The sequence below is a fragment of the Eretmochelys imbricata genome, chromosome 23, assembly GCF_965152235.1.
Source record: "Eretmochelys imbricata isolate rEreImb1 chromosome 23, rEreImb1.hap1, whole genome shotgun sequence".
Taxonomy (NCBI): Eukaryota; Metazoa; Chordata; order Testudines; family Cheloniidae; genus Eretmochelys; species Eretmochelys imbricata.
This window is the reverse complement of record NC_135594.1, coordinates 2,188,902-2,216,461: the sequence shown is the minus strand read 5'-3', so window position 1 is coordinate 2,216,461 and position 27,560 is coordinate 2,188,902. Positions and strand designations below refer to the sequence as shown.

At 55.2% G+C, this 27,560-nt stretch overlaps 1 protein-coding gene across 1 annotated transcript; it reads right to left on the bottom strand.

The window, feature by feature from the left end:
- Positions 1–1,337: 1,337 nt before the first annotated feature.
- CAPN12 (calpain 12) lies at positions 1,338–27,560 on the bottom strand. The gene is made up of 21 exons (XM_077840748.1): positions 27,333–27,560; positions 20,587–20,656; positions 19,906–20,027; positions 18,584–18,717; positions 18,031–18,199; positions 17,296–17,379; positions 16,303–16,388; positions 15,446–15,520; positions 14,515–14,681; positions 13,745–13,923; positions 12,830–12,841; positions 12,133–12,341; positions 10,892–10,934; positions 8,622–8,675; positions 7,549–7,606; positions 6,482–6,546; positions 5,806–5,907; positions 5,110–5,188; positions 3,547–3,663; positions 2,441–2,499; positions 1,338–1,364 (listed from the first exon to the last, which is right to left on the bottom strand). Exons 1-21 carry the CDS (start codon positions 27,558–27,560, stop codon positions 1,338–1,340), a joined length of 2,139 nt encoding a protein of 712 aa, XP_077696874.1.

Sequence of the window (27,560 nt, the reverse complement as noted above, 5' to 3'; positions counted from 1 at the left end):
ATGCCCATAACATTCAAGCAAGTGGAGCGTTCTGAGCCATTGTTCCAGTTTAGATCTGTTTCCAAAACCATGTGGCCCTCCACACAGGCTGCTTTTAAATCCTCTTCTTAAATGAGCAGCTGGAGTTACCCACTGATTAATACATGCACTAAAAACAGCTTCATGCCCTGAACTTCCCCACCCGCCTCATGCATCGGAGCCTGGGCTCCAGCCCGAGCCTGAGTGTCTACACAGCTGTTTTTAGTGCTGCAGCGTGAAACCCACAAGCCTGAGTGGGTGGACCTAGGATCTGAAAGTCACTGCCATAGGTTTTAAAATGCATGTTGATATACACTTAAGTGCAACCAGAATATATATTTGTGCTGGTTGTTTTCACCCACTGTAAATAAATCCACCTTAAACATATACATTTTATACATTTTTTAATTAGGTGCTCATTTCAGCTGCTGAGATTCCAGGAAGCAGAAAATTCACAGTTTTGACATCTAAAAGCATTCATTGTCTTGGAAACAGCTTGTCAGTAACCCCTCGTAGCCACAAAGGGCTGAGCAACACATTCCCCACCCCGCTCCCTTCTCAGGTCCCTCCTGCACTCTTGGGAGCTGGATGTTGAAAAAGGGATGTGGAAAAGGCAGGGCCATGCCCCAGCAGAGCAGTCTGCAGAGCTAGGATCGAACCTGCTTCATCCCAAGAGATGAACCAGTTCAGGTATATTTGGAGAAAGTGCAAAGAGCCACAAAAATGATTCCAGGGCTGGAAAAAACACTTTACAATGAGAGACTTAAGGAGGTTGATCTGTTTAGTGTATTGAGAAGATCAAGAGGTGACTTGATTATGGTGTATAAGTACCTTCCTGGGGAGAAAATTTCATATTGCTAAAGGGCTCTTTAATCTAGCAGAGACAGGCGGAACAAGAACGAATGGCGGGAAGTTAAATCCACACAAATCAGAGTTAGAAGGAAGGGAGATTAACAGGGAGGGTGATTAACCATGGGAATGAACTCCCAAGGAAAGTGGCAGATTCTGCATTTCTTAAAGACTTCAGATCATGGCTGACTCTCTGGAAGAGAGACTTTAGCCAGACAAATTATTTGGCTTAATACAGAGATAACACTGAACTACTCTGGCCTGTGTGATACGGAAAATCAAACTAGATGATCTAATGATCCTTTCGAGCCTTGAATGCTATGGATTAGTGCAAAATGATTAGTGCAACATTATCTATTCAATTTCTCCTAATGCATCCCCCTTAATTGATGTTTGTTTGTTTTTTATTGCCTCTTGTTAGGTATTTGTTGCTGATCCTCCCGGGAGATGATTCTGTCCGTTCTTCCAGGTTAGGTGAGGGTAGCAAGCTCCAGCCACTGAAAGGCAGAAACAAAACCGAACCATTTAGCAGGCAACCCAAGTCTTTGTGTATCTTTGATGCTGTGTGTCAAGATAAGTGCTGCCAAACAGAACCCCCCACTGGAAGCTGCTTTAGGAAAGATGGTTGCATGGGTCATAGGAAAGAGAAAAGCAAGGGGTAGGGCAGAATTCACTAGCGTTTTTTATACTCTGGGGTGGGTCAGGAAGCAATTCTACCCACTGCAGAGTGTTCAGTGGGGCCCTACCGTGGCGGCTGAGTGATGCATTGGGTAAACATGCTAGTCCTTTGCCACCGGAGTAATGGCTGGCACGGTTTGTCCAAGATATGCCCAAGCCCGAAAGGGCAGTATGGTGATGGACAGCATTGGCAGATCTGTGTGTCGGAAGCCTGGGGTGGAATAGCCAAGATTGAGGGACATCGGTAGAGGTGGTGGGATGGAGGCAGGAGTGTAATAGCAGGGATGGGAGGCTGATCGGGACCAAGGGAGTTAAGCACAGCTGTGGGGAAGACGCCCGGAACGGGACGAGAAGGGGAGAGGGGTTGTGGTTTGGGATTGCAGGTGGACTTGGGCTGAGATAGCAGTGGGGGCTGCGGATTGGGACTGAGGAGCACCAGCACGGCTGCGTGTGGCAATCTCCGAACTGTACTAGTAGGTGTCAGGATTGAGGTGTAGCAGCCAAGCTGTTAGAGACCCAGGAGTAGCTTGGCACTCGGCAGAGCTGAGTGGGAGAAGTTTGTCCTGCTCCTGTCTGCACTTTACTTGGCTCAGACTAGCCCTTCTTCCTTCCACTGCTAAACAGGTGCTCCGAATGCCTTCTCTTGAAGGACAGGACAAGGGGGGGATTACGAGGATGGTTTGGTGCATGCCCATCCCGACCAGACCCAGCAGTGTAGCAGAGGGGTGGTACAACACAACAGGTCAGGGCAGCCGGAACACGGAAGCTCGTGAGCATGAGCCTCAGGCTTACTAAATGCTGCTGCAGAAGGAATAGGGGTCTCGGCTCAGTGCCTGGCATTGGGGCAAAGAGCAGCAGCCGCTATGAGCGAGAGGCAGTAACCCATGCGTCTCACCTCCTTCTGCGTCATGGTGATCATCCCATCACCGGTTTTGTCATACGCTCGGCACTGCCCTGCCACGACCAAAAGAAAGCGAGACTTAGGAGGCAGCTGTTGCCCACGTAACGCTCCCACCCCAACGCCTGCGTGCACACAGTAGGATGCTCCTCTGCCCTGCAATGTGCACGCTCGTTTGCACCAGTGCAAAGCTGGTGTCAAGTGCTGCCATTTGGAATTGGTTTCACTTGGCGTGGTCGCTTTGCACAGGTGTCAACGGCTGCTCGGTGAGCACAGAATGGAGACGCCGACCCAGGGAACATCAGTCTCTGTTGCACACAGGAGCCTGAAGTTTGGCCCTTACATCCCAATTTGCATCACTGACTCCACGGTGTTTAAATTCAGCAGTCCCATCATGCCCTATAGTTGACATCGCATGCCCATAACATTCAAGCAAGTGGAGCATTCTGAGCCATTGTTCCAGTTTAGATCTATTTCCAAAACCATGTGGCCCTCCACACAGGTTGCTTTTAAATCCTCTTCTTAAATGAGCAGCTGGAGTTACCCACTGATTAATACATGGAGCAAAAGCTTCATGCCCTGCTCTTCCAGTGTCTCCCCTCTGCTGCCTGGTCTCATGCTGGCTTCCCATCTCTTGCTACAAGACACACCCCAATTCAACAAGAAACTGGGCTTGCTATAGGGATCGCTGGGTGAGATCTCTGGCCTGTGCTGTACAGGAGGGACAGACTGGGATGGTCAGAATGATCCATTCTGGTCTTAACATCTCTGAATCTCCTGCATGGGATTCAAACCTCTTCCCCTCCCCTTCAGCCCCCTTTAAAATTCTCCATTCTACATCTCTTCTCCTTCCCCCAGCTAGCACCCGGTTTACCACCGGGTCATGTTGCAAGGGCTGTATTTCTCCCGACTTGTTCTGAGGAGACAGATTGGCTGAAGTGGAAAGGTGGGGAGAAGATGGGTTACGAATGGTTGCTGACACTGGGGGAGTGTTAGCATGTGATTTGTGCACGTCGCTCTGTTGCTGGAGAGGCGTGGATCTGCACAGCCACTCGTGGCGGAGCTGCTCATCATCTGTTACCCTAGCTGGAGACGGCGCTTACTGAAGATGGCTTCCAGCTGCACCATGCAGGACAGGAAGCTGTCGAAGTTGATCATCAGGTAGCGGTCGCGGTATTTGCTTGTGATGACCTCCCTCAGCTGGTGGTTCAAGTGGAAACCTGCGTGCAAAGGGCGAAAAGGACAATGAAAGCCTGAGATTCACACGGTGTTCGGACTTCCACCGGGGCTTGTTGTTGCAGCTATTACCCAGGCTGATCTTGTCTTCTCCAGTTTAACGCGCCTCAATATCTCAACAGACACCTACTCGAAGCTGGGGGCACTCAGTGGGTGCCTTCTGTCCTGGAAAGGCTGTATGGTCTAGGGATTACAGCACAGCCGTGGGGACTCGAGAGCACTGTGACCTTTGCAAGTTACTTGATTTCACAGAGAGGCAAAGAGGCAGCGAGGTTAAGAGAATCCCTATTTAATTACTCTAAATGGCTTTGAACTCTTGAATGGAAGATGAAAGCATCGTGCCCATGACCTGGCCCTGGGTCAGTTCCTGGGGCTAATGTTTAGCACTCCTGGTGTCAGAGCTTTTTCCTGCTTGTATTTGTGCCAGGCGCTGTACGAACAGCCCTGGCAGGAGCATACAGTCTAAAGAGAGGAAACGGGGGAGGGGAACAGAGGCGGAGGAGGGTGACTTGCCCAGGCCCCCAACAGGTCCATGGCCGAGCTGAGAGTGTGGGCTCCTGGTCCTAGTTTAAAAACACTGGGCATGTTTAGTCTTGTGAAAAGACAACTGAGGGAGGACCTGAGAATAGCCAGGAAGGGCTGTTATAAAGAGAGTGGGGATCAGCTGTTCTCCGTGTCCACTGAAGGGAGGACAAGATGTGATGGGCTTAATCTGCAGCAGGGGAGATTTAGATTGGATAGAAGTAGAAACTTTCTAACCCTAAGGGGAGTAAACCTCTGGGACAGGCTTCCAAGGGAGGTTTGTGATCCCCTTCACTGGATTGGACAGACCCCGGTCAGGGCTGGTCTAGGGTTACACGGCCCAGCCTCAGTGGAGGGGGCTGGCGTTGATGACGTCTCGAGGTCCCTCCCAGCCCGACGTTTCTCTGATTCGAGGATTGCTGACTCTATTGCACAGCGGGTCAGGCAAGCACCCCACGTTTCCCTCCCTGTCCCCAGTGGCCAGCATTTCCTGAGCTTGAGAAATGACTGCGACGCTTTAGAAATTGGTGGCAGCATTTCCAAGTTGCGGGGTGGAGGAGGTGGGGGACACCTCCAGGTCTTTTTATCAGAGGGTTAAGCCCCATTTTTGCACTCAGATCTGCACCCCCCCCCCATTTAGGGTAGCTCTCTGACCGTATGCCTTGTCTCTATCCTCACACATGTCTGAGCAGAGTTCCACAGTCGGGGGGCTCCCCCTTGATCCCTCTGCAGCAGTGTCCCCCGCGGCTGGCCAGCTGCTGTTTCCCCTTAGACCCCTCCACACCTTTGAGGCTTCACCCTTTTGGCAGGCGTGGTCAATGCTGTTCCTGCATCCCAACAGAGGTCACAGAGCCCCAACCGTTTCCCTGCTGCTCTCCTTTAACTCCTGACACCGCCCCTCTCCTTACCTGCTGCATCCAGCGCCAGCTGCATTTCATGGATGTTCATTGTCCCTGTGAGGTCCACGTCATACTCGATAAAGACAGCCTGTCAAATGGGAGCAGAAGAGTTAGGATCCAAGAGAGTACACAGGCTTGAAATCACACCCTGCCCCATCCCTGAGCCAGAGGCCAGCACCAAGAGGAATCTAATTCAGGGTTTTACACGGAGCCCAATCCACATGCAGCCCCCTGGTCAGTGCATTTTGTGGGTCTCTGACCCCAGTCAGCGCTGGGAAGCGGCAGCTCTCCCTGACTTGGCTGGAAGTTGTGACCCCTTGGCAGCTCTGAAGATCAAGCCCAGTGCCAGAGGCATTAGCTCAGAGAGGTGTGAACTGCCTCTGTCCCTCTCGGGAAAGGGTGAACGCAGAGGCCCAGTGATCATTTAGGTGTCCGATAACTATTTCGTCCCTGATTTAAGAACGGGGAGGGAGGTTCACTGAGCCATACAACGTACTGTGAGCGATGCCTTATTTTGGTGACTCGCAAGGGCAGAGCTTGGAAGAGTACCAATCTTCCCCTATCCCCTGGAGCCCCTTTACTGGGCAGCCTACAGAGATGGGGATTGTTTGCTTCTCCGGAAGGGCAGCATGGCTAATAACCCAGCCGCTGCGTCACTCTGGGGGGGTGGGACTCGAACCTGTGACTTTCTGCCACCGTGCGTACCTCCCATTCTTTAATTTTGCTCCACAGGTGCTTGAACTCTGGCAGCGTCAGTTTGCCGCTCTTGCTGCGCTGATGCCGCTCAGTGAAGGGAAAACACCAGCCCTGCGCCGGGAGGAGATGCGCAGCTCTCTCCGATTCCTGTTTCCTGCCCGGCTGGCTTTTGTAGCAAAGGGGAGCCTGTCTCAACTTCCCCTGTTCTCCCACCACCGTTCCCCGTTCACAGGGCAATGGAGAGCTTGGTGTCTGTGGGCTGCGCCCAGAACGGGGAGCCCCATTGGGGTATCCTCCGCAATGAGGTGAACGTGGCTCTTTGGACGGTTTTGCCTGTGGGTAACCCATCCTAGGTTATCAGGCTACTACAACTCACGCCTGTGGGCTGTAAGCCCTACATCTCAATGGGAATTAGGTGCCTTAGTACCTCTGAGGAGCTGGGACAAACTTCTTTAGCTCACACAGTGGTAGGCACGTGCTTCTAGGTCCAGGGTTCAAACCCCAATCTGCCCCTTTGATCTGTAATACGCATTGCCAGCAAGAGAAGACGGAGGCTGAGCATTGCTATCCCAGTTACAGCTGAGTTCCCTCATGCCAGGGCCTCGTCGTGGGGTTACCCTGTCCTGGGCCATGTGATGTTTTCTTCTTAACATCTCCCACCCTAGTTTTCTTCTCCAAAGGATACATCAAAGTGCTGGATGATCTTCTGGCAGAGGTCCAGGCCAAACCCATTCGTCTTCAGTTGACGCTCTGCAAGGTAAGCATGTGGCGATGTTAGATAAAGGCTTATCTCATAACGGTGGGCAAGACGGGGGTTTGGCCCATCATCTTTGCTGGGCCTGCAGCTGTCAAGAGGCACCGAAGCAGCCTGAAGTGTTTGCCATGCTCCTGGAGGGGAGGGGAGTCTAGTGGTTGGAATAGGGGAGTCTGGGAGTTACGACGGCTGGGTTCTGTCCTTGGCTCAGGGAAGGAAGTGGATTCCACAGAGGGGGTTGGGAGTCGGGAGGGGATTAACGTCTACTGGTTGAAACTGGAGTTGGGGATCAGGGCTTCTGGGTCCTATTTGCAGCTCTTCCAGTAGAGAACAGAGAGTGTTATACAGCGGTTGAAGCAGGCGGCGGGGGCCGGAGGGTGTCAAGCCTCCTGGATTCAATTTCTGCTGCTGGGACAGTATGTGACCTAATGGTTAGAGAGAGGGGACTGGGAGTCACCACTGCTGAGCGATATTCTTCGCTCATGGTGATTGGAGGGGTTGCGGGGGAGAGTGTGTTGTGTTGTCCAGTGGTTAGAGCAGGGGACTGGGAGCCAGGACTCCTGGCTTCTCTTCCTGCCTCTGCCGCAGACTGCCTGTGCAACTTTGCGCATGTCACTTCCCCTCTCCTGTGCCTCAGTTTCCCCATCCCTCAAAGGAGGAGAACTGTACTACCTTACCTCGCAAGGGGGAAAGGCCAAGTGTTCCACCTGCAGAGACACCTGCCGGACAGGTCCTGTCTGAACTGGTCAAACACTGGCTCCCTTGGTGCTGAACTGTTTTATTTCCATTGTGACCAGACCCTTTCCCGTCTTGAGAGGGAGAAAGCCTGGGACAGGCCAACTTTCCACCCTCTAAGCTGAGTCCGTTGGAGGTTGCAGACAGAGTCGGGGATGTTTTGGGATTAAAGCTCCTCTCTGGGACAGCAGGGCTAAGGAGTGCAGGGAAGGTAGAACCAATTCCCTGGTTCCCTGGAGAGGTGATTTTGCAGGGGCACTCACGCTTTGCCGTGACCTTGTTCAGGATATCCTGCAATTTGGCAGTGTCGATCTGCTTGTCCTGCCAACCAAGCAACACAAGTGGATTTAAATGGGGTTTCCCAGAAGCGGGATGGATGGTCCAGGGGTCAGCGAGCTAGCCTGGTATTGGGGTCAATTCCTTGCTTTGCCACAGACTCTGTGTCAACCTGGGCAAGTCACTTAGCTTCTCTGTGCCTCAGTTTCCCCACTGTACAATAGGGGTAATCACACTTCCTCCTACCAGCCCCTGCGAGGTAGGGATGAGAACATCAGAGCTGCCACACTTGGTCAGACTAGGGTCCATCTTGCCCAGGATCCTATCTCTGACAGTGGCCCATACCAGAGCTTAAGGGGAAGTGTACAGAACAGGGCAATCATGGAACGATTAACCCCTGGCTTCTGGCAATCAGAGGTGTAGGGTTGCCCCGACCATTGGGTTGTGTCCCTGACCATCTTGGCTAATAGCCATTGGTGAATCTGTTCTCCATGAACTTATCCAGTTCTTTTTTGAACCCCGTTATACTTTTGGCCAACCCCTGGCAATGAGTTCCACAGGTTAATTGTGCATTGCACGAAAAAGTACTTCCTCTTGTTTGTGTTAAATCTGCTGCCTATTAATTTTACTGGGTGACCCCTGGTTTTTGTATTGTGGGAAAGGGCAAATAACACTTCTCTTTTCACTGCTTCCACACCGTTCGTGATTTTCTAGACCTCTATCATATCCCACCCCCCCCCCTTTAGCTATCTCTGTTCTAAGCTGAACAACCCTAATCTATATGAAAGAGCATGGGGTGCTCAGATACTGTGTTAATGGGGGGCAGACAAATACCATTGGATTGATTGATTTCCCCCCATAGAGAACACTGGAAATAGCCAGTTGTCTTTTCCATCCTTGCAACCCCTGTGTGGCTTCAGTTCATCTGAGGTCAGAACTTGGCCCCAAGAGCAAATCAAAGCGTTCGTAGGAAATCCAGAGCCCAGCTGTGTAGAAAAAGAGCCCAATAACCCATCCCGTTCAAAACATTCAAACCCAGGATCCTCCCCACCCCACTCACCAGTCCTGCAAGCTTCAGGAAGGTTTGCTCGAATTCCTCCTCGTTGGGGATTCTCTGGGGAAAGAGGGTCAGGTTTTCAGGCCAGCTGCCTGTGGCATTTTGCCTAAAATATTTTCACCTGTGAAGAAACTCGGTGGAATCTTTGCCTGCAACACAAGAGGCTCTGCTCTGGGTGCCGCTAGAGGGGGCCAAGGAATGAGGGATCATTGGGGTGAGACGTGGTAGGAAAGCTACCCCAGCGTGAAAGGCTGAGGAAAAACCATGCCCCCAATTTTCCATTTAGTTTCGGATCATTCCTAGGTTTTTAGTCCCTCCGACGGAAAATACTAGGGCTGTTTTTTCTCTTTTGCATTTCTAACCTGCTGCAGATGGGGGGCAAATGGGTTGTCAATGCACAAATCCGCACTCGTTTCCTTACAGCCATTTGGGGCTTATTGACACATGAACCGGAACCAGATCCCTTGTAATTCACACCGCCGGTTATTTTGGTGCCCATCTGTGCATGGACATTTTGGTTTAAGAGCACTGTAGGCTGCTGGCTGGTCCCCCTAGCTTTGGAGAAAATCAACACCACACCCAGAGTCTTGGTGCACCGACACCTTCAACAAACCCAGACAGAGGACAGTTCAGCATAAATCCAGTCACTAACTTTCCACTGAACCAGAGTCTCCCTTGCCAGGGCTTCCCTGCTCCTGGCAACTCTTCCCAGTCCTCGCTGATGCCTGATACTCCCCTCTGCCAGGCCCAAAGCCCTGTTCTTAAAGGGGTGCTGCTTCAGGACAGGACTGGCCAGCCCCAGCTCTCTGGCCCTTAGCCATATGTCTACACTGCAGTAAAAAACCCTGCCTCACTGTGTCTCAGAGCCCAGATCAATTGCCTCAGGCTCGGACTATGGGGCTAAAAATTGCAGTGTAGACATTCAGGCTTGGGATGGAGCCCAAGCTCCGGGACCCTCCTCCTTCACGGGGTCTCAGGGGCTGGACGCCAGCCTGAGCCCGAACATCTACACGGCAACCGTTAGCCCCATGGCCTAAGTCAGCCGACCTGAGCCAGCCACGGCTGTGCTGCAGGGCTTTTACTGCCGTGTAGCCGTACTCTAAAGGGGCAGCCCAAGTGCCATGACTTGTATTAAATTAGAGATAGGAGGTTCCCACGCTAAAACCAGTGTCGACACGCTGAGTGACAAGAGGTGGTGAATTACCTGAATTAACCGACCTGTGTGAACACTTGTTTTGGTTTCTTTTCATAGGCCAAAAGGTGCCTTAGAGGATCTCGCCTGACCTCCTGCATAACACTGGCCAGCCAGTGCATTTTATCCAGATGCCCCTGTACCGAGCCCAACAAGGTATGTTTGGCTAACGCATCTCTTCCGGTGTCCGGTCTGGATCTGAAGACACCGCGAGATGGAGAAACGACAACTCCCCTTGGGAGTTTGTCCCAGTGGCTAATCACCCGCACGGTTAAGAAAGTGTTGCCTGATTTCTGAGCCGGAATTCATCTGGCTTAGGCTTGTTAGCATGAGCTGAACTGACCTCAGCCTGATTTACATGGAAATCAAAATGTCTTAAAAATTACAGCTTCAGTTACCAACCCTGCCACTGCGGGATGGAAGCAAAGAGCAATTGCACAGTCTGGTAGTGTCTCGTCATTAAGAACATCCCTAGTTTTTCCCTTTTCTGGTTTCATTCCACACCCTCTAAATTCTCCTTTCGGAGGGGATCACCCCAAAGGGCTTTGGGGCAATGGAAAGAATCCCATTGGCTTGAATGAGCCTTGGATCAAGCCCTGTGTTAATATCGTTTATCCAACATGGTGTCCGCACGACTCCCTCTGTACACTTGTGGTCACGTTGATTGCAGTGTGTACCCACCTACATTTCGGAAGAAAGGCTGCTATCTTTCTTAGCTTTGGCTTATGTTCATCTATAAATCCCTTTAACAGCAGCTGCGTGCATTCAGCCAGGAACAACCCTGGCTACATTTCAGAAGGCTCCCTTCCCCGACCCCGCCCACCCCCTGCCCCTTCCTCCACCTGAATCCACATGTATAGTGGCTGAGTTTGTCCTGCAGAATGTTCTCAAGAGCTGCTGGCTGATGGTTTTTGTGCTTCCTGGCTAGGTGTGTTTCACCAGCGAGTGGACTTAGCCCTGCGTTGGGGACGCGGAAAGGACGGTGTTGAAAATTCCTCGGAAGCACATTGAGATGCTGGGATGGAACGTGCTTCACTGGTAAGCGTGACTGTCCACAGTAAGTTAGCCGAGATGCTGTTACCTGAGGGGGTCTCATGTCTGCTCTGATTTCATCATCGATTTCCCTGGAAGTCACAAAAATATTACACAATAGCTTGTTAAGATGGGCACTCAGTATTTGTCTATCTGAGGTACTTCGATCGATGGCCCTCTGTTACTGGAGAACTGAGCGTCTCACCCTCTTTAGTGTATTTATCCTCATACACCTGTGAGGTCGGGAGGTGCTGTTCTCCCCATTGTACAGACGGGGGAAGTGAGGCTGTGAATGGCTTGCCCATGGTACAGAGGAACGCTTTGGCAGCCCTGGGAATTGAGTCTCCTTATCCCTTCCTCTCAGTATCGGGTTGTTTTCTTTACTCTTTTCCTTCTCTCTCTCTCTTCTTTAGCATCTTCCTTTTGTTTAGCCATTTAGAGTCAGCGTTGCAGCCCTCTCTGGGACAGCACTTGAGCAAATGCTTAATACGCTTAGACGTGCTTAAAGTTAAGCATGTGCTTTGCGAAACAGGGATGGATTTAAGCGCTTGCTTAAAATGCATTGGTGATTTGAGGCCTTAAACTGTGCCACGCCGCCTGCTGCTGCCATTGCCCTGGTGTCCGATAGAGGGCGCTATCCCACTGGACCACACCCACACCCCGTTTGATCCCTTGCCCAGCTCCAGTGTTAGGAGACCCTCTGCAGTGGCAGGGGTTGAAAAGAATCGCCATGCAGCGGATGGGAAATGCATGCAGCGCCTCGAGGTACCAGGCTGCTGTATAATGTGGATTAGACGTCACACACCCCCTCTGGTGAGCTAGGTATTTAACTTCATTGTAGGGATGGGGTAACTGAGGCACAGAGCAGGGACACAACTTGCCCAAGGTCACACTGGGAGATGGGGGAAGAATTGGGAAAAGAATCCCAGTCTCTTGAATCCCAGCCCCTGTGCTCTGACCACTAGCTAATATTCCCTTGGAGATCCAGGAAAAGAACCCAGGAGTCCTGACTCCCAGCCTAACCATTAGCCCCCATTCTCTTCCCAGAGCTGGGAATGGAACCCAGGAGTCATAACCCCCCATTGTTAACTTAAACGCTCCCCGACACATCTGGGGCAGGGCCCCCACAGTCCTGACTCCCAGTCCCTTCTTTAACCCCTCAGCCATGCTGTCGATGGGCATCAAAGTGCAAAGCACTATTAAACTGGATGCGCCAAGCCCGCACCGTGCAAACCCCTATTCACGGCTTCTCTTTGCAAGGCTCGTGGGTGTCAGGGAGCTGGGACTCACAGGAACTTGTGTGCCTTCTCCGTGAAGATGCGCAGGATGAAATCGCACTCCTCCATCGGGTAGCCAGTGCTGGGGATGATGAGATAATCCCCTGGCGGCAGCCTGTAGCGGCCGGTGACATCCCTCATAGGGATGTGCGAGGTCCAACACACAGCATGGAGAGGCTGGAGCAGCGCCCTCCTCTGGGACATGGTCTTCTGCTCCAGGTACTGCGGGGAGATGGGTCTGAAATCAGTGGGAGTTGGGTGCCGAAATAACTCTGAGGGTCTGGGCCAGTCAGTGTGGAACTTGGTCAGTGACTGGGCTTGTAGTCTGCTGGGGCGGGCTCCAGTTGTTGCAGAGGTATTGGGTTTGCTTGCCTCCTAGCCAGTTCAAACCAGCTGAGTTCCAGGGAAGCCAATGGAGTGACACCCGTTTAGATGGGCTGGCGATCTGGCCCCATTGACAGCACCCAAAGGAACAACGCCAATTTATACCACCCGGGGATCTGGCTCTGTTCACTCCTTTTAGATCCCATTCATTGATCTTTCCCGCAGTTCCCAACATGGCCCAAGCTGCTCTCTGAGCCGTCCCCACCAGCATCCCCGTGTTTTAACCTCTGCGAATCAACCGCCTGGCCACAAGCTGGGATGAAAGTCTGGCCCATGCACGGAGAGCCAGGGCTGATGGAAAGCCCAGCTTCTCTCTCGCTAGTTACCTCCTTGGGCATCTGTAAGAGAAAAACAGCAGAGAGCGACTGAGCAAGAAACCCTGGTGGTCTCTGTGGTCCTCCCCTCCCTCCCCAGGGCTCTTCTGCTCCCTCCGCTGGGACACAGAGCAGGCTCTGACAGGGGGCTGCGCACACCACGTCCCTACAGCGTCACTCACGAGGAGCATCGGGGTTCCCAGCGGGATGCAGAACCTGCTCCATTCCCGCTGACTGAAGCAGGCAGCTTCCTTACAGCACCACCCTGCCCTGCCCGGGGCTTCTCAAGGAAGCCGTAAGAGGCTGCCGCAGCCTTGTGGTGAAGGCAGGAGACTGGGGGTCAGTTCGCGTCTCTCTGGGCCTCCCTTCCCCGCCTGTCGCGTGGAGGAGAACGCTCCTTCCTCCGTCTATTCAGGGGCTGTCTCGCTTGACTTCTGCACAGCACCTGGTGCAACCGGCACCCCGATCTTGGTGGGGTTCCAGGCAGCGCCCAGCATGAGGGGGCCTTGACCTCAGTTGGGGCGTCTCACTCCTCTTTGACCTGTCCCACTTCCCAGCACCCAAATCCCCCTTGCTAATACCACCTTCCTCGCCCCTGACCCCAGTCCCAGGGTTGACTCTTCTGGGGGGATTATTTGCCTCTGGATTTAAGGGGGCCAGGGTCTCACCCTTGGCTGTCACTGCAAATCCAAGCGCTGCGGGACAATTGCCCCAAGCCCCTTGGCCAGGGGCGGGTAGCATAGCCGCTGGCATCCCCTTGGGGCTGTCACTCTCCGTGGGCGAGGACGCCCCAGCAAGGAGCTAGATGGAGCCCGCTGGGTGGGCAGAGAAGGGTTGGTGTATTGGGCCAGTGAGCTCAGTGGGAGGTGCTCCGGCTGACCCCAGGGCGGAGCGGGGCCCCTTACACTTCCCGGGGTCAGCCCTTACCTTCAGGATCTCAAAGCCAATGGGCAGAAAGTCCTTTCCCCTCTTCCTGCCCTGGCGCCGGTCCTTCTGCATCAGGGAGACCAGCAGGGTGCAGCTGGGGTCCAAGCGCTGCTTCCGCAGGTCGGACTCATCCGCCTCCAGCAGGCGGACATTGTACTGGGGGTTCATCCAGAAGTTGTCTGAGGGGGCGAGGCCAGTTCAGTCTCAGCATCGGCGTGGGGGGAAAGGGGGAGAGGGGGAGGCAACATTGCCCTTTATGCTTTGGGGGGGGGCAAAGAACCTCCCCCACCCCTAGGAATCCCTGCAATTGCTTCAGCATGCAACAGCCCCCCCCTGCTGCATCCACTCCCCCCCAGCCCATGTGGGGGGCTGTGGGTGGAAAAGGCCCTGTGGATCTGCCTAGTCATTGATCCCCCAACCCCATCCCAGGTTGTGCCCCTAAGGCCCCTGTGTGCACCAGCCGGCAGGCCCCCCCGCCATACACAGCCGCTTGGCTCCTGCAGGGGCTCCTTGTGCCCTGCCCCCCCCTCCTCCCCCCCTCTCCCCGGATCTGCTGCAGCCCCTCAATCCCGACCCGCAGCCCCCTGTAATTCCAGGGCCAGCTGACATGTTGAGTTCTCTCTGTGCTCCGTCTCAGGGGGGTTTCTCAGTGGGGACAAGCTGTGGGGCTCAGGCTGAGGATCAGCAGCCTTTGTTCACCCTGACCTAACCATGAGAGGGCTCATGGGCCAGTCTCTCTCCCCACTCCTCCTTCAGGCGGAGGCCTTTACCTCGAAGGCCCGAGCTCCTGCATCCGCCGGCGGTATAGCCGATGCTCCAGCGCCCCTGGAAGGAGTGGACGTTCCAGCCGACCACCTCCTCCTCTTCCAGCAAGTCTGGAGTCAGGCTGCAGATCTCCAGGCCATCAAAGTACCGCAGGAACTCGTCCATTTGCATCCTGTCCGTTGAGACAGACAGAGAGAGAGCAGGGAGGTGTAGTACTAGTACTGGTCTGTCAGGAAGCCCTGGAGCACCTGGCTCTGAGCAGGATCCAGCGGCCCAGCTCCCCAGCTGGCAGAAATCAGTTCAGTCCTGTCCACTCCAGTGGAGCTGCACCAGTTTACACACCAGCTGGGGACTGGGCCCCATTCTCTCCCCACGCTTGTAGAGACTCACACATGGCCTAGCCTGTCTCTTTACTGCATCCCTGTGCAATGGCAGGGATTCCATCTAGCAGGCCAGGGCACCAGACGGGGAGCCCCAAGACCTGGGTTCTATTCCGAGCCCTGCCACTGACCTGCTGGGTGATCTTGTGCCAGGCGCGTCCCCTCCCTGTGCCTCAGTTTCCCCTCCCAACGTTTGTTTATTTCAACTGTAACTTCTCTGAGGCAGCTCCCAGCACAAAGCGGGCGCTGATCACAGTTGGGGTCTGTGCAGCACCTGGCACAACGGGGCCCTTGTTCTCGGTCAGGGTCCTTGCAGCACCCAGCACAATAGGGCCCCGATCTTTGTCAGGGTCTGGGGAGCGCCTGGCATAACAGGGACCTCAATCTCGGTCGGAGGCCTGGGCACTACCATAATGCTACTGGTAATAACACTAGTAATGCGAAACAGCGCCGCCTGTCATACTTGACATGCCCTGCGCTGCCCTTTCCCACCCCCACCCCGGTATCAGCTCCCCCAAATAGTCCCCTTTGTTGTGTGTGGGGCTGGGTCTCTTACCAGAATTCCCCGTCTTCCTTTCTCACTTGTAGGCTCTTCTGGAGCTGGGGATCCAGCCCTGCCCACAGCGAGGAGCTAAGCAGAGAGGAGAAGGGTGCAGGGGTTAGATGTGCTACCCAGGACTCTGCCACCCAGTGTCTGGGCCATATAGACCCTGCACCTGCCCCAGAGTTACTGGCTCAGGTCCTTTAGCTCTGGCAGCTGAGGCTTGTGCTTTGAGATGCAGAGTCCCACTCCAGGCATGTAGTTGTGATGGGGGGAGTCACCAGGTTTCACACAGCCTTACAAGTTCTTCGTGTGTGAACAAGGGTTCAGTCTTTGAAGAAACACCGCGTTGTCATTAATTTCATTTTGAGGCCCTCTGGCAAGCAGCCGGGGAGTTTGCGCTCCACCCTCACTCAAGTCAGCTCTTGGGGGTGGAGTCGGGAACCGCATGGTGGGGCTGAGATCCCTGAACGAGGGGCTCACCTGAGTGCCGCGTGGGACCAGCCTTGCTCCAGGACTGGCATGTCTAGTGTCAATAAATAAGTTGTACTGAGAACATTCCCTGATGCCACATCCCTGATTTCTCTTCCAGTGGGAAATTAGCCCCCCAACACCCCGTACGCTGCTGCTTGCAGAGGGGTGATGAGCTAGTGAGCACGGGAAACTAAGCTAACGGAGCTGGGTCTGTTAGCTCAGGCTGGGAAGGCTTGTGTTTCCTAGTGCAGAGACCCTGGGTGTAATCGCTGCTCACCCATAAAGTAACACAGCCTGGGGGTGATGTATGTTGCAAGCAGTTGTCGGAACACTGTCGTGTTCCTCATTAAAACTCTGGTGTGCCCTCGGGTCCACCCCACTCTTTTCCCCACACTCACTGGTCGCTCCACCGGCCGTTCCACTCCACCTTTCCCCAGGGGTTCCTCAGCCGCAGCAGCTTTAACTTCTTGCCCCTGTGATCCAGCTGTACAAAGGCACGCGGGGAAACGGGCTTGAATCGTGGCACATGGTCGGCATTCAGGAAGGTTGCTGGGACCCTGCCCGGCCCATCACGCTGACCAGTCATGGCTCATTGTTTCCTTGGGCCCTGTCTGTGTCTACCTGTCAACCCTTGTGTTATCCTTCGCCGGTACCCCAGTCTGTCTTTCTGTTCTCTGTTTGTACAGCGCCTAGCGCTGTGGGGTTCTGCTCTGTGAAAGGCTCCCAGGTGCTACAGTGATGTGGTAATTATCGAAGGATGGTTGAGGCGCTTGCCTGGAGCTCCCCTGGCCTCAGTTTCCCCATTTGTATAATGGGAATAATAACCCTTTTGTGGGCTAGTTAGATCAGTGATGGGCAACTGGAAGGTAGCAGAGGGAGACAATATGTACTAAAATCCTTTGGGGGGGGGGGATTGAGTCCTGACAGCCTGTCACGGGGGCAGGGGTGGGATGCCCTGGCAGGGGGCAGTTAGCAAACCCACCCCGCAGCGGCAGGTCCTGTCGTGCAGGCTGGGCCCAGCTCCCCCTCCAGCCGTTGGCTCTCACCAAAGTGTCATGTGACCTGCACATCCACATGCAGGCGGGGAGCCCCCCAGGATATCTCCCCGCTGCACTGCCTGATCGCCTGCCGGGGGTGGCTGCCCAAAGAAGACGACGCAGCGGGCCAGGCCGGCTCCCTGGTTTACAGTGGAACCCCACTGCGGCAGGGATTGTCTGTGCAGCACCTGGCACGATGGGGCTCTGATCTCGTTGGGGGCCTTTGGGGGCTCCTGCGATACGCTTCACAGAGCTAACCAGGCTGCGTCTCTGCCCCCAGAATCCCCGAGCGCCACCCGGCACTACGTTCTGCGTTCCCTCAGCCAGTGGAAGGAGGGGTGGCTACGGGCCCACCTTGCGAGCAGCCGTTATGGAGTAGGCGTGTCCCTTCACCAGCCCCTCTGGCGTGAGTCCCTCCATGTCCTCTTTCTGGGAGATCTAGGGGAGAGGGAAGAAACACCCCCCCGCAATCAGGCTTTGCCTACGCTACGGCAAGGTACTCCGCTGAGAGACTTGGGGTCCCCTTGCCATGCCGGCTACACCCACTCCCGCCAAGCGCCCCCGGTGTGTGCCAAACCCAGCCGGAACCGCAAGCAGCACGGGCTGGTGGGTAGGATTGTGCACTGGGACCCTCAGAGCGCAGGGTGTTACTCCCACCTCTGCTACTCAGCTGGGTCATTCCCCATCCTGCCTGTTGTCTTGTCTGTAGAACGTCAGCTCTTTGGACTCTGCATTTCACAGAACCTAGCATAATGGGGGGCCCTGATCTCGGCCAGGGGCTGGGCAGCGCCCGGCCCCGATGGGGCCCTGATCTTGGCTGGTATCTGCAGCACCTGGCACAACGGGAGCCTTGATTTCGGTCAGGGTCTGTGTAGGTCTGGTAGCCAACATCATAGTAGGCTCCTAAACAGCTGTGTGGCCCAGCCACCACTAGAAGGAGCCAGAACCACACAGGAGAAGTGCAACCCTCACACATGCCAGGAGCTGGTTAAGATCCCAAGGTCCTGGGTTCAAGTTTTGCTCCTGGTGCTCCACCGGGGGCCCAGCATTACATCAGCTGCTGAGAGGAGAGATTCTCCCTACGCTCACCTTGATGTGTGCCCCCATCAGAGACCTCTTCCTGAGGGCCACGCGGATAACCTTGAAGAGCTCTGGGTTGGGCATCTTGAGCTGGTAGCTTTCGCCGACCCCGCCCGTGAAGTCCACAAAGGCCTCGTTCATGTACCCGCCGTTCATGGCCTCGTAAGAGCCATTGAGCCTGAAACAGATATTGGGGCAGTGAGTGGGAAGGGGAAACAGAAAGGGAGCATGCAGGATTGGGAGGCAAGACTCCTGGGTTCTGTGCCCAGTTGCAGGTGGAGAGTGGGGTCTGGTGGATTAGAGCAGGGGGGGTTGGGACTCAGGACTCCTGGGGCCTATGCCAGTGACTGTGTGGTTTTGGACAGGCTCTGTGCCTCAGTTTCCCCCACTGTCAACTTGGGAAAATGAACCTTTCCCCCTTTTCTCGGCTCTCTGAGTTCTCTGGCCAGCCAGTGCGACATCAGTACCAAGGATTGCTTTGTTCCCCAGCTACGTAGTCTCATGGCAATGCAAGGCTGGGGGCAAAGCTACCCGGCTGTAGGGCAGGGATGAGCCAACTCACTTGGCATAGGCTTTCTCCAGTAGGGGCATCCAGAATTCATTGCTCTGGCAGGAGCGCACGAAGACCAGTTCTCCGTTCTTCACAGGCAGCCGGTCGTCAACCACCACATCCACCCACTGCCCGTACTGCCAGAACTGGAGAGTAAGAACCCATTAGCACAGTGCATGCTGCTACCGGACCCAAAGGTCAATACGTTTCCGTCAGTGACTCCACTATTAAGCCCAATAGTGTTGGTCCCTGAGATCTCCCTGATCCAGTTTAGGAAGGCAGAAGCCAGTCCCTGGTATCCAAAAGGTTGAGAAACACTGAACTGAAGCCTTTCCATTCAACAGTGCCACTCTGGTGCCTTATGGGAGGAGTTGTTCAGTCACCTTGTGTTCCTAGTCTCCTCTATGGGCCAATCCCCCTGGTTGGACTACATCTCCCATGATGCCCCATGGCCAGGGAGGCCTATGAAACACGCCCTCGAAGAGGCAAGATGGTGATGCATCCTGGGAGATGTAGTCCAAACCTGGGAGCCCTGGCCATGCAGGAGAACAGGCACATGAGACCCTGGAAGTACAATTCCCATGAGGCACCATGGTGGCAATTTTTTAAATCAAAATATTTCAGGTTTTTTGGGATTTGATGGCAAAATTTTGGTCAGGCCCTCAATCCGGGATTGGCCCCACAGCAGCACCCTCATATTGGAAAGTCTCCAGCACAGAGCACCACTGGTCAGTGCCATGAAGTTCTGAGCCAAATTCCCCATGCGTCTGAGGTTGTTCAGAGCCAAGGTTTTGGCTTAGTCCCGATTGATGCTTTGGGTGGCGGGGGCAGGGGACACCGGTTTGCTGGGACATCGCATGCTTGGGAGCTCGACCTGAATGACCCTGCTTGCTACTTAGGGGAGATTGGAAACAATTGGGGGGGAGGAGTTGGAGACTAGGGGCTAGGAGAAGGTGAACAGCACATCCTGAGCGAGAGATTTCCATGACAGCATAAGGAGTGACATGGAGCAGAACGCAAGAGGTGTGGAAAGCGGCCAGGGCTGAGCTGTGGGTGCCTCTCGCTTCTGACAATCAGACCCTTCGTCCGTTTGGTCTTTCTGCGTTGAGGTTGGACAGCACCTAACGCATCGGCACCTGGGGCCCCGCAATGTGCCAACCCTGAAGTAAAGGCTCCCTTTCACTCCTAATGCACAGCCTAGGCTACCATCCTGCAACTGCCCTAGCCACCCCACCCCACCCCCCGGCCAGGTGGGGAAATACCCCCTCTGTCTACCACCATCCGCCAGCTCCCCTGACCAGCCCCCTTTTGGTTCCGCAGGCTGGGCAACCCACCTGGAAATGGAAGATGCCAGCATAGTCCTCTCGTGCAAAGCTTTGCTCTCTGGGTACCACCCTCTGCATGAGCCGTGGGTAGAGGGTGAGAGACGCAGCTGCAGCCAGGAACCAGCAGTTGCCTGTTGGAGGGGTGAGTGGATTGGGACAGTTCTGTTGCACTGGATCATTTGAACCCACGACCTTTGGTGCTAAGAGCTTCAGCTAAACCAGCTGCGTTGGCTCGGAGACGGACTCGCATCCCACAGAACTCTGTTCACCTACTTAGCAAGCTGTTCCCTGGAAGCTCTTCACACTTTCCAAGGTTTGCATTAATCTGTTGCAATAACACACAAATGCTGGCATTTCTAATGCAATGAGCTCCTAAGGTGCTTATGTTAAACCATATTGAATGTAGTTTAATTCAGTAAGATTTGTCCTGGTGGTGGCAGGAAACTGCAGGGAAATTCTCTCTCGTGTCTGTACGTGGGTTAGCCACTGGAGAGCAGGGCTGTCCCCCACGTGTGCCACTCCGGGCCAACAGGAAAGGCACAGCAGTTGTGAGGGTGCAGCTACTGCCCACGTGTGGCGTGAGGGCTCTGTCGGCGGGGCTAAGTTTGCAGCCCACCTCTTTGCACATTGTCCAAGGTGGAAGATGAAACCACGTGCAGGGCGCTCAGAAGGGGAGGAGAAGGTGCTTACCCAGCTGGCCCTGTTCGACATCAGTCCGGCTCATTTCCTCTTCTACGAACTTTGGGGACCTGCAGATTTCCTGCAAGACAGAATAGAGAAGGGAGCTTTCTGGCTTGAGGAGCAGAGTCCAGCACGGATATTGTACAGCAGGAGGGGAATGAATGGTTGACTGTCATTTTTTATACCGCGAGGGCAGGCGTCACCAGGTGCTGCTGTTACACGTGGTCTTCCGAGTTCTGAGTGTGCGAGCAGGGTTTGAGTCTCCTGCAGACATGCTGTGTAGTTTGGGGTTTGCACAAGGGCTTTGTGTAGCGGCAGCTTGGGGAGAGAGGGAGCTGGGAGAGTAGCCAGGTAGTTTGCTCTCTGCCTTTCACACTGTTGAGTGTCCGTTCCTGGGGCAGAGTTACTCCTTGAGCTTTGGCGTTGGTCTATGATTCCCAGGACAAGGTATCACCCTGCATGCTGTTTGACCATCTCACATCAAGACTGGGGCATGGATGTAAATAAAGCAAGTTACACCTAGAATAGACACACACTCCACATCAGTGATTTCTCCTGCAATGGGAAGCCAAACTGCCGGCTCCAGACACCTGCTGCCATTCAGCACAGGGGCAACAGTGGTGTCAGGAGTAGGATACTAGCGGCAGAAGAAGGGGCAACCCTACAGATGCTGAGTGTTCTCATCTGAAAGCTATCTAGCCCTGTTCCCATCCCTCTGTTTACAGTGCATTCGTCACTAGCAACCGTAGCTTCAGCCGCAAACGACTTGCCACTCTTGTGGGGGCGCAGTAGAGATGGGATGTGGAGGGTGGGGGGGCATTAGGCTGGTCTCAGGACCTTTCGTCCATTCCAGCTGATGGGAAATTTCCCATTTGCAGCTGAGCTTGCAAGATTTCCACCATCCCAGGCCAAATCGTTGCCAGCGCATCTTGCGTGGAACTCAAGCCCTGGTCTGGACTCAATTCGGTACTGGGATCCCTTTGACAATGGTGTGAGAGCCTGCCTCAAGCAGTCGGAGCGCTTGCGAGCTCATGATCAGTGCTCACTGCGAGACACACCTGGGTACAGGAAGAATTGGCAGCCTAACCTCTGCCCGACTCCGGTTTCTGATTAGTAAAACAAATCGCTTCTCATTTGGCTAATCGTAAAGCAAACAACCTGGAAGCTACACTTCTGCCTATACTGCAACAGGGACTGAGAAGAGAGCTCCAGGCGAAGAAAACAAGTCACCTTCTTAATTAGAGACTTGCATTCTTGCCCTGTTAAGTGACAGCTTTGTTTGTGCCCGGGGCTGCTGCAGCCACCCCTCTGCCGTCCCAATTCCCGATGAACGAGACGCTGTGGTTACTTATTACACTAGCTCCTAGAGATCCATTTTGGAGCTAGGGAAACTGAGGCCCAGAGAGATGCAGTAACTTGTCCAAGGACACGCCGGGGGCAGTTAACCAGGATTTGAACCCTATCTCCTGAGTCCACATCCAGTGTCTTAACCACAAGACTAACCGTGCTCAGCTTAGATGTGGGGACTCTCTCACTTGGTGTGTCTACACCTGGTGCGACAGGGCCCTGATCTCAGTTGGAGTCTGGGCAGCTCCCAGCGTGACGGGGTCCTGGTCTCGGTGGGCGTCTGGTCAGTGCCCGTCACAACGGGGCCCTGATCTCGGTCGGGGTCTGGGCAGCGTCTGGTGTGACGGGGCCCTGATCTCAGTCGGGGTCTGGGCAGCTGTGACGAAGGGGGACTGTTCTTAATGGTTCCTCTGAATAGTGTGGGGGTGCCTCAGTTTCCCCTATGCAGTTCTTAAGTATCTAGGTGGTGGGATGAGGGTGTATGATCATTGCAGAGCCCTAGAGGGCAGGTGTGTGCAGGGGTCTGGACACAGAGAATGGCCGACACCCTGTTTCCTGGCCAAGGATGGCCTGGGCCCTTCCCCCCTGCAAGGTGAGAGCTAAAGGGTTGGAGAACAAAGGAATCAGGTGACCTCCTGGCCCAGGAAAAGGGACAAAGCCCAGAGGAGGAGGGGCTGGAGGGAGTTTCAGTTTGGGGCTGGCTGGAGACATGGAGTGAAGGGCAGACGTGGTTGTCTAGCTCACTGCCCCCCAAAATGGACCCAGCTGAGGGGTCCTGTTCTCTGCACCTGCAAGCTCTGTGTTAGACCATGTTCCTGTCGTCTAATAAACCTCTGTTTTACTGGCTGGCTCAGAGTCCCGTCTGACTGCGAAGTTGGGGGGCAGGACCCTCTGGCTTCCCCAGGACCCCGCCTGGGCGGACTCGCTGTGGGAAGCGCACGGAGGGTCAGAGGAGGCTGAATGCTCCGAGGTCAGACCCAGGGGGTGGAAGCCGGGTGAGCTGTGTGTCCTGCAGACAGGCTGCTCACAGGAAGGCGACTGCCCCAGAGTCCTACCTGGCTTCATGGGGAGCAGTTCCAGAGCATCGCCCGCAAACTCCGTGACAACTGGTGGCAGAAGTGGGATGTACTGCACCCCATGGATGGCGCTTCCTGCAATAAGTGACTGGGGAGCAGTAAAACGAAGGGGGATTGATGAGGACCAGGCGTGCTGAAGAGGAGGGGAGCGGTTTCGGGGGGCAGTTAACCCCTGGGAGTGTGTGACCAGCGAGAAGGACTGTGCAGTAATGGGGTCCCCCTGGGGACTGCGGTGAGCAGTTTCAGGGGCAGAGGAGCCTGCGGCTTGGCCCTGGGAGAGAGAAGGACTTTTGCAGTAACAGGGTTCCCCGGGGGATTGCAGTGAGCAGTCCAAGGGGTGGAGGAGTCTGCCACTCGACCCTGGCAGAGAGGTGGTGACCTCGAGAAGGGCTGGCACACTAGGGGTTCTCCCTGGAAACCGTGGGGAGCTGAGAGCACACAGGCCTATGAGTCCACAGCAACTTGGGAAGAGCGGAGTGATGGCCTGTCACGTCTCCTTCAGAAGGACACTGTAACCCTGTGCAGAAAGGGAGGGTTGAGCATTGGGAAGTTCACCAAAGCACAGTTCATCGTGCAGCTGGAGGAGGATGACCGCTCTAAGGAACAGATTCCTGACCCCAAATGGGGCTATAGCAGGATCTGGGAGCAGCTGGAGTAGTAGCCAGGCATCCCCAAGACTCCTGTCCCCAACCAGACGAGGGTCTTCACGATCAGGTTCCCCATCAGGGGATCGGAGACGGACGGGATTGGAGCTGAGTCCGAAAGAGCAAGAGGACTGTGAGAGACAGCGAGAGTCCGAGAAAGCTGCAGAAGCAGCAGCAGGATGAACTGGCGGTGGGGGAGCGGAGAGGCCTAGGGGACCTCCCAGGGGTGAGTGGGGATAGACCCCGGGGGGCCAGTTCCGCAGGGAACCTCGGGACTAAATTGCTGCCCCTGGTTAAGGAGGGGGGGATGCCCACCTCACTGCCTTTGAGCAGGCTGGTGATTTGAACCAGGGGGACCCTGCGGAAAAGCCCCAGTGTCTAGCTCCCTTGCTGGGTCCCAAGGCCATAGACTCCGTCAGCCAGATGGGTGGGGAGGTAGACAGGCTCCCACTCCTGGCCCCGGCCTATATGTCTGTGTGGAGTCTCCTGGGGCCAGGCCCTTGGACCCCCAGTGGGAGCGGAAGGTGACGGTCAATGGGGAGACATTCCTGGGGTGGCGAGATCCTGGGACAGAGAGAACTGGTGTCAGGCCCCGGGTGGTGCAGCCTTAGATGCGGAGGGACTGTGTGAGGGTCCCAGGGATGAAGCCCCTCACCCTGCCCATGGCCCAGATCCCTGTGCAGACCCAGGCGGGGTGGGGCTGGCTGGTTGTTGGGGTTCTCCAGGATATCGGCTGCGAGCCCCATTTTGTGGGGTGATTGTGTCTCTTTGGGACAGGATCCAGGCCCTGCTCCTGTAACCGCCAAGGATTTGAATTTGAATCCAGGGAACCAATCGGCGGAGAGAAAAATGGTCAGTGAAAATGCAGATGACCTGGCTGGCAGGGGGGAGGAGCGGCTAGACTCAGGCTACCTGCCTGCCTGTAACCAGACCCCTGGGGCTGGGTGGGACAGAGAGATGCTCCCCCCCCCCTTGCACACCGGAGAGGGGGTTCAGGTGGCTCACGCTGGCTCTGATGCAGTGAGGAAAGCAGCGAGCTCGCTGCCTGCCCCCACTGGGACAGCAAGGGCAGCGCTGAGCACGGGGGGAGCTGAGACCCCAGCTGAGTGGGGGGAGACAGAGGCAGGGCAGGGGATCTGTGGGGAGTGGCAAGGTGCTGGGTAAGGAAAGTCTGGATGAGCCTAGGCAGCCTTGTGAGCTGATGGCTGTGTCCAGTCAGCAGGGTGGGAAGGCGAGGAGAGTGGAAGATGAGTGTCCCTGGACCTTACCAGTTAGCTGGGTGGAGAAGTGTGACAGGGAAGGAAACGTGCCTGTGTCTGTCAGGGGTATTGACTTGCCAGTGGAGGGAGCTACCCTGATCTCCAAGCAGTTGTCTGTGACCAGCCTTGTGTGCTGGGACCAGGGGAATGAGATCCCAAGCGGTGTGTCTGGGAAAGGAGAAAGTGTGTCCGGCTCTTCTTTGTCTGCAGAGCAGACAGAAGGGCCCTTTCAGCCTGTGACGGTTGAGGGTCGTGCAGTTGTCTCAGAGTTGGTTCTGGATTCAGCTAAAGCCCAGGAAGGGAAGGGTCCTAAGTTTGTGTCTGCTCGGGAGAATGGCACCGTAACTAGGTCGCATCCAGTTAGTGTCTATGTAAAATCCCAGAGATCAGACAATTCTGGTGCTTGTATTTTGCCTGTTGCTAGTGTGTGGCTGGGAAAGGGTGTTGCAACTCTGTCTAATCAGGGTGAGATCCTAGCCAGGGCACAAGGAGAGCATGAAGGTGTGTGATTGTGTTACCTACTGAGGGTGTGGAAACCTGTAGCAAGAAGGAAAAGATTCCTGAACTTGTGTGTGGCAAAGGGAAGGAGAAGGCTTCTGACCTTTTATCTAGGAAGTCTGTCAGTTTGCCTGAACGGGGATTGTGTAGGAATCCGCCTGATGGGCCAGAGGTGATTCTGGATGTAAGAGAGACCCAGAAAGAGTCTGTTGTTGCTCAGGAAAGTGTTCCTCTAGAGCAAGCCCTAGGTGAAGAGGGTAAGAGCAGAATTTCTGTGAAGGGTGAATTGTTGCATAGAAAAGCCCTAGGGAAAGGAATCCTCATGGAGTCTTTGCAAGCAGTTTACTGCAACTGAAGGGTGTGAAAGTGATTTAATCAGGAAAGTTTCAGTTCCTAACAACCAGAAATTTTCTGTTGTAAATGGATCCACTGACTTTCCTGTTGAAAGATCCAGTGTGAATAGCTTTGAGAAGGTCTCAGATGAAGTGAAAGCTGTTAAGAAAGTTAAACAGTCCGATAACCAAGTGGCTGCGTTTGGCCAGCTTGCTGGGGAGAAAACCAATCCCAGTTTGACCCCCTGGCGTTTTGGGGTGGCCAAAGGGCACAGGCCACATAAACCCCGCATAAACCTTCCCACATGCGGCCTGCAAGTGCTATTAACCACCCCCGACCTAAGGGAGGGCGTGAAACTGGAAGGGCCTGGTGTAACTCCTACCAAGGAACGGGAGAGATGCTGGGGCATCCATGGGAACATTGGTGGCTTTGAACTTCCCCAGGTCACTGGCTAAAGTGACCCCGCTCAGTTCGATCTCGAAGGGGGGAGAGATGTGACGAAGGGGGACTGTACTTAATGGTTTCTCTGAATAGTGTGGGGGTGCCTCAGTTTCCCCTGTGCAGTTCTTAAGTATCTAAGTGGAGGGATGAGGGTATATGATCACTGCAGAGCCCTAGAGGGCAGTTGTGTGCAGGGGTCTGGACACAGAGAATGACCAACACCCTGTGTCCTGGCCACTGATGGCCTGGGTCCTTCCCCCCTGCAAGGTGAGAGCTAAAGGGTTGGAGAACAAAGGAAACAGGTGACCTCCTGGCCCGGGAAAGGGACAAAGCCCAGAGGAGGAGGGGCTGGAGGGAGTTTCAGTTGTGGGCTGGCTGGAGACATGGAGTGAAGTGCAGACGTGGTTGTCTGGCTCCCTGCCCCCCAAAATGGACCCAGCTGAGGGGTCCGGTTCTCTGCACCTGCAAGCTCTGTGTTAGACCATGTTCCTGTCGTCTAATAAACCTCTGTTTTACTGGCTGGCCGAGAGTCCCATCTGACTGCGAAGTTGGGGTGCAGGACCCCCTGGCCCCCCCCAGGACCCCGCCTGGGCGGACTCGCTGTGGGAAGCGCACGGAGGGGCAGAGGACGCTGAATGCTCCGAGGTCAGACCCAGGAAGGTGGAGCCGGGTGAGCTGTGTGTCCTGCAGACAGGCTGCTCACAGGAAGGCGACTGCCCCAGAGTCCTGACTGGCTTCATGGGGAGCAGTTCCAGAGCATCGCCCGGGGACTCCGTGACAGCAGCATCCGGCGCGACGGGGCCCTGATCTCAGCTGGGGTCTGGGCAGCGCCCGGCGCGACGGGGCCCTGATCTTGGCCGGGGTCTGGGCAGCGCCCGGCGCAACGGGGCCCTGATCTCGGCCGGGGTCTGGGCAGCGCCCGGCGCGACGGGGCCCTGATCTCGGCCGGGGAGACTAGGTGCTAACAACACCACCCACTGCACCTGGCTCCCTTTGCTTCCTGACCCCACAGAGGCAGCAGTGCGGCATCCTCCCATCCTCGGGAGACTCGTGGGGATTCACATCTTGCCTCTCCTCAGGGAGGGGGCCAGTGGCAGGGGGACCCCGGCGCCCTGCCTGCAGGGAGCGCTGGCTGGCTGCAAAAGCGTCTGACCTACCTGGGGCCTCTTCCACTCCAGCCCCTGGATATTCTCAGACCCACGTCCGAATTGCCAGTATCCAAGCGAGCTGGGGACGGCGTCGAAGAGCGGGTCGGTGAAGAGGCTTTGCCGCCGCAGACATTGCCTCTTGAGCTCCTGGTACCGCTGCCCCCAGTGTGGGGCGGCCTGGGGGGGCCCCGCGCTGGGGTCGCCGATGAGGCGGACGGTGATCCCCGGGGAAGCCAT

Excerpts from the sequence above, each read along its gene's own strand:
- CAPN12 (XM_077840748.1), bottom strand. The coding sequence starts at position 27,560 with ATGGCTTCCCCGGGGATCACCGTCCGCCTCATCGGCGACCCCAGCGCG. Across the intron at positions 18,718-19,905 it reads CTGGCATCTTCCATTTCCAG|TTCTGGCAGTACGGGCAGTG; the intron begins GTGGGTTGCCCA and ends CTTACTCTCCAG. Across the intron at positions 10,935-12,132 it reads GAGAAGGCACACAAGTTCCT|GGAAATCGATGATGAAATCA; the intron begins GTGAGTCCCAGC and ends TGTGACTTCCAG.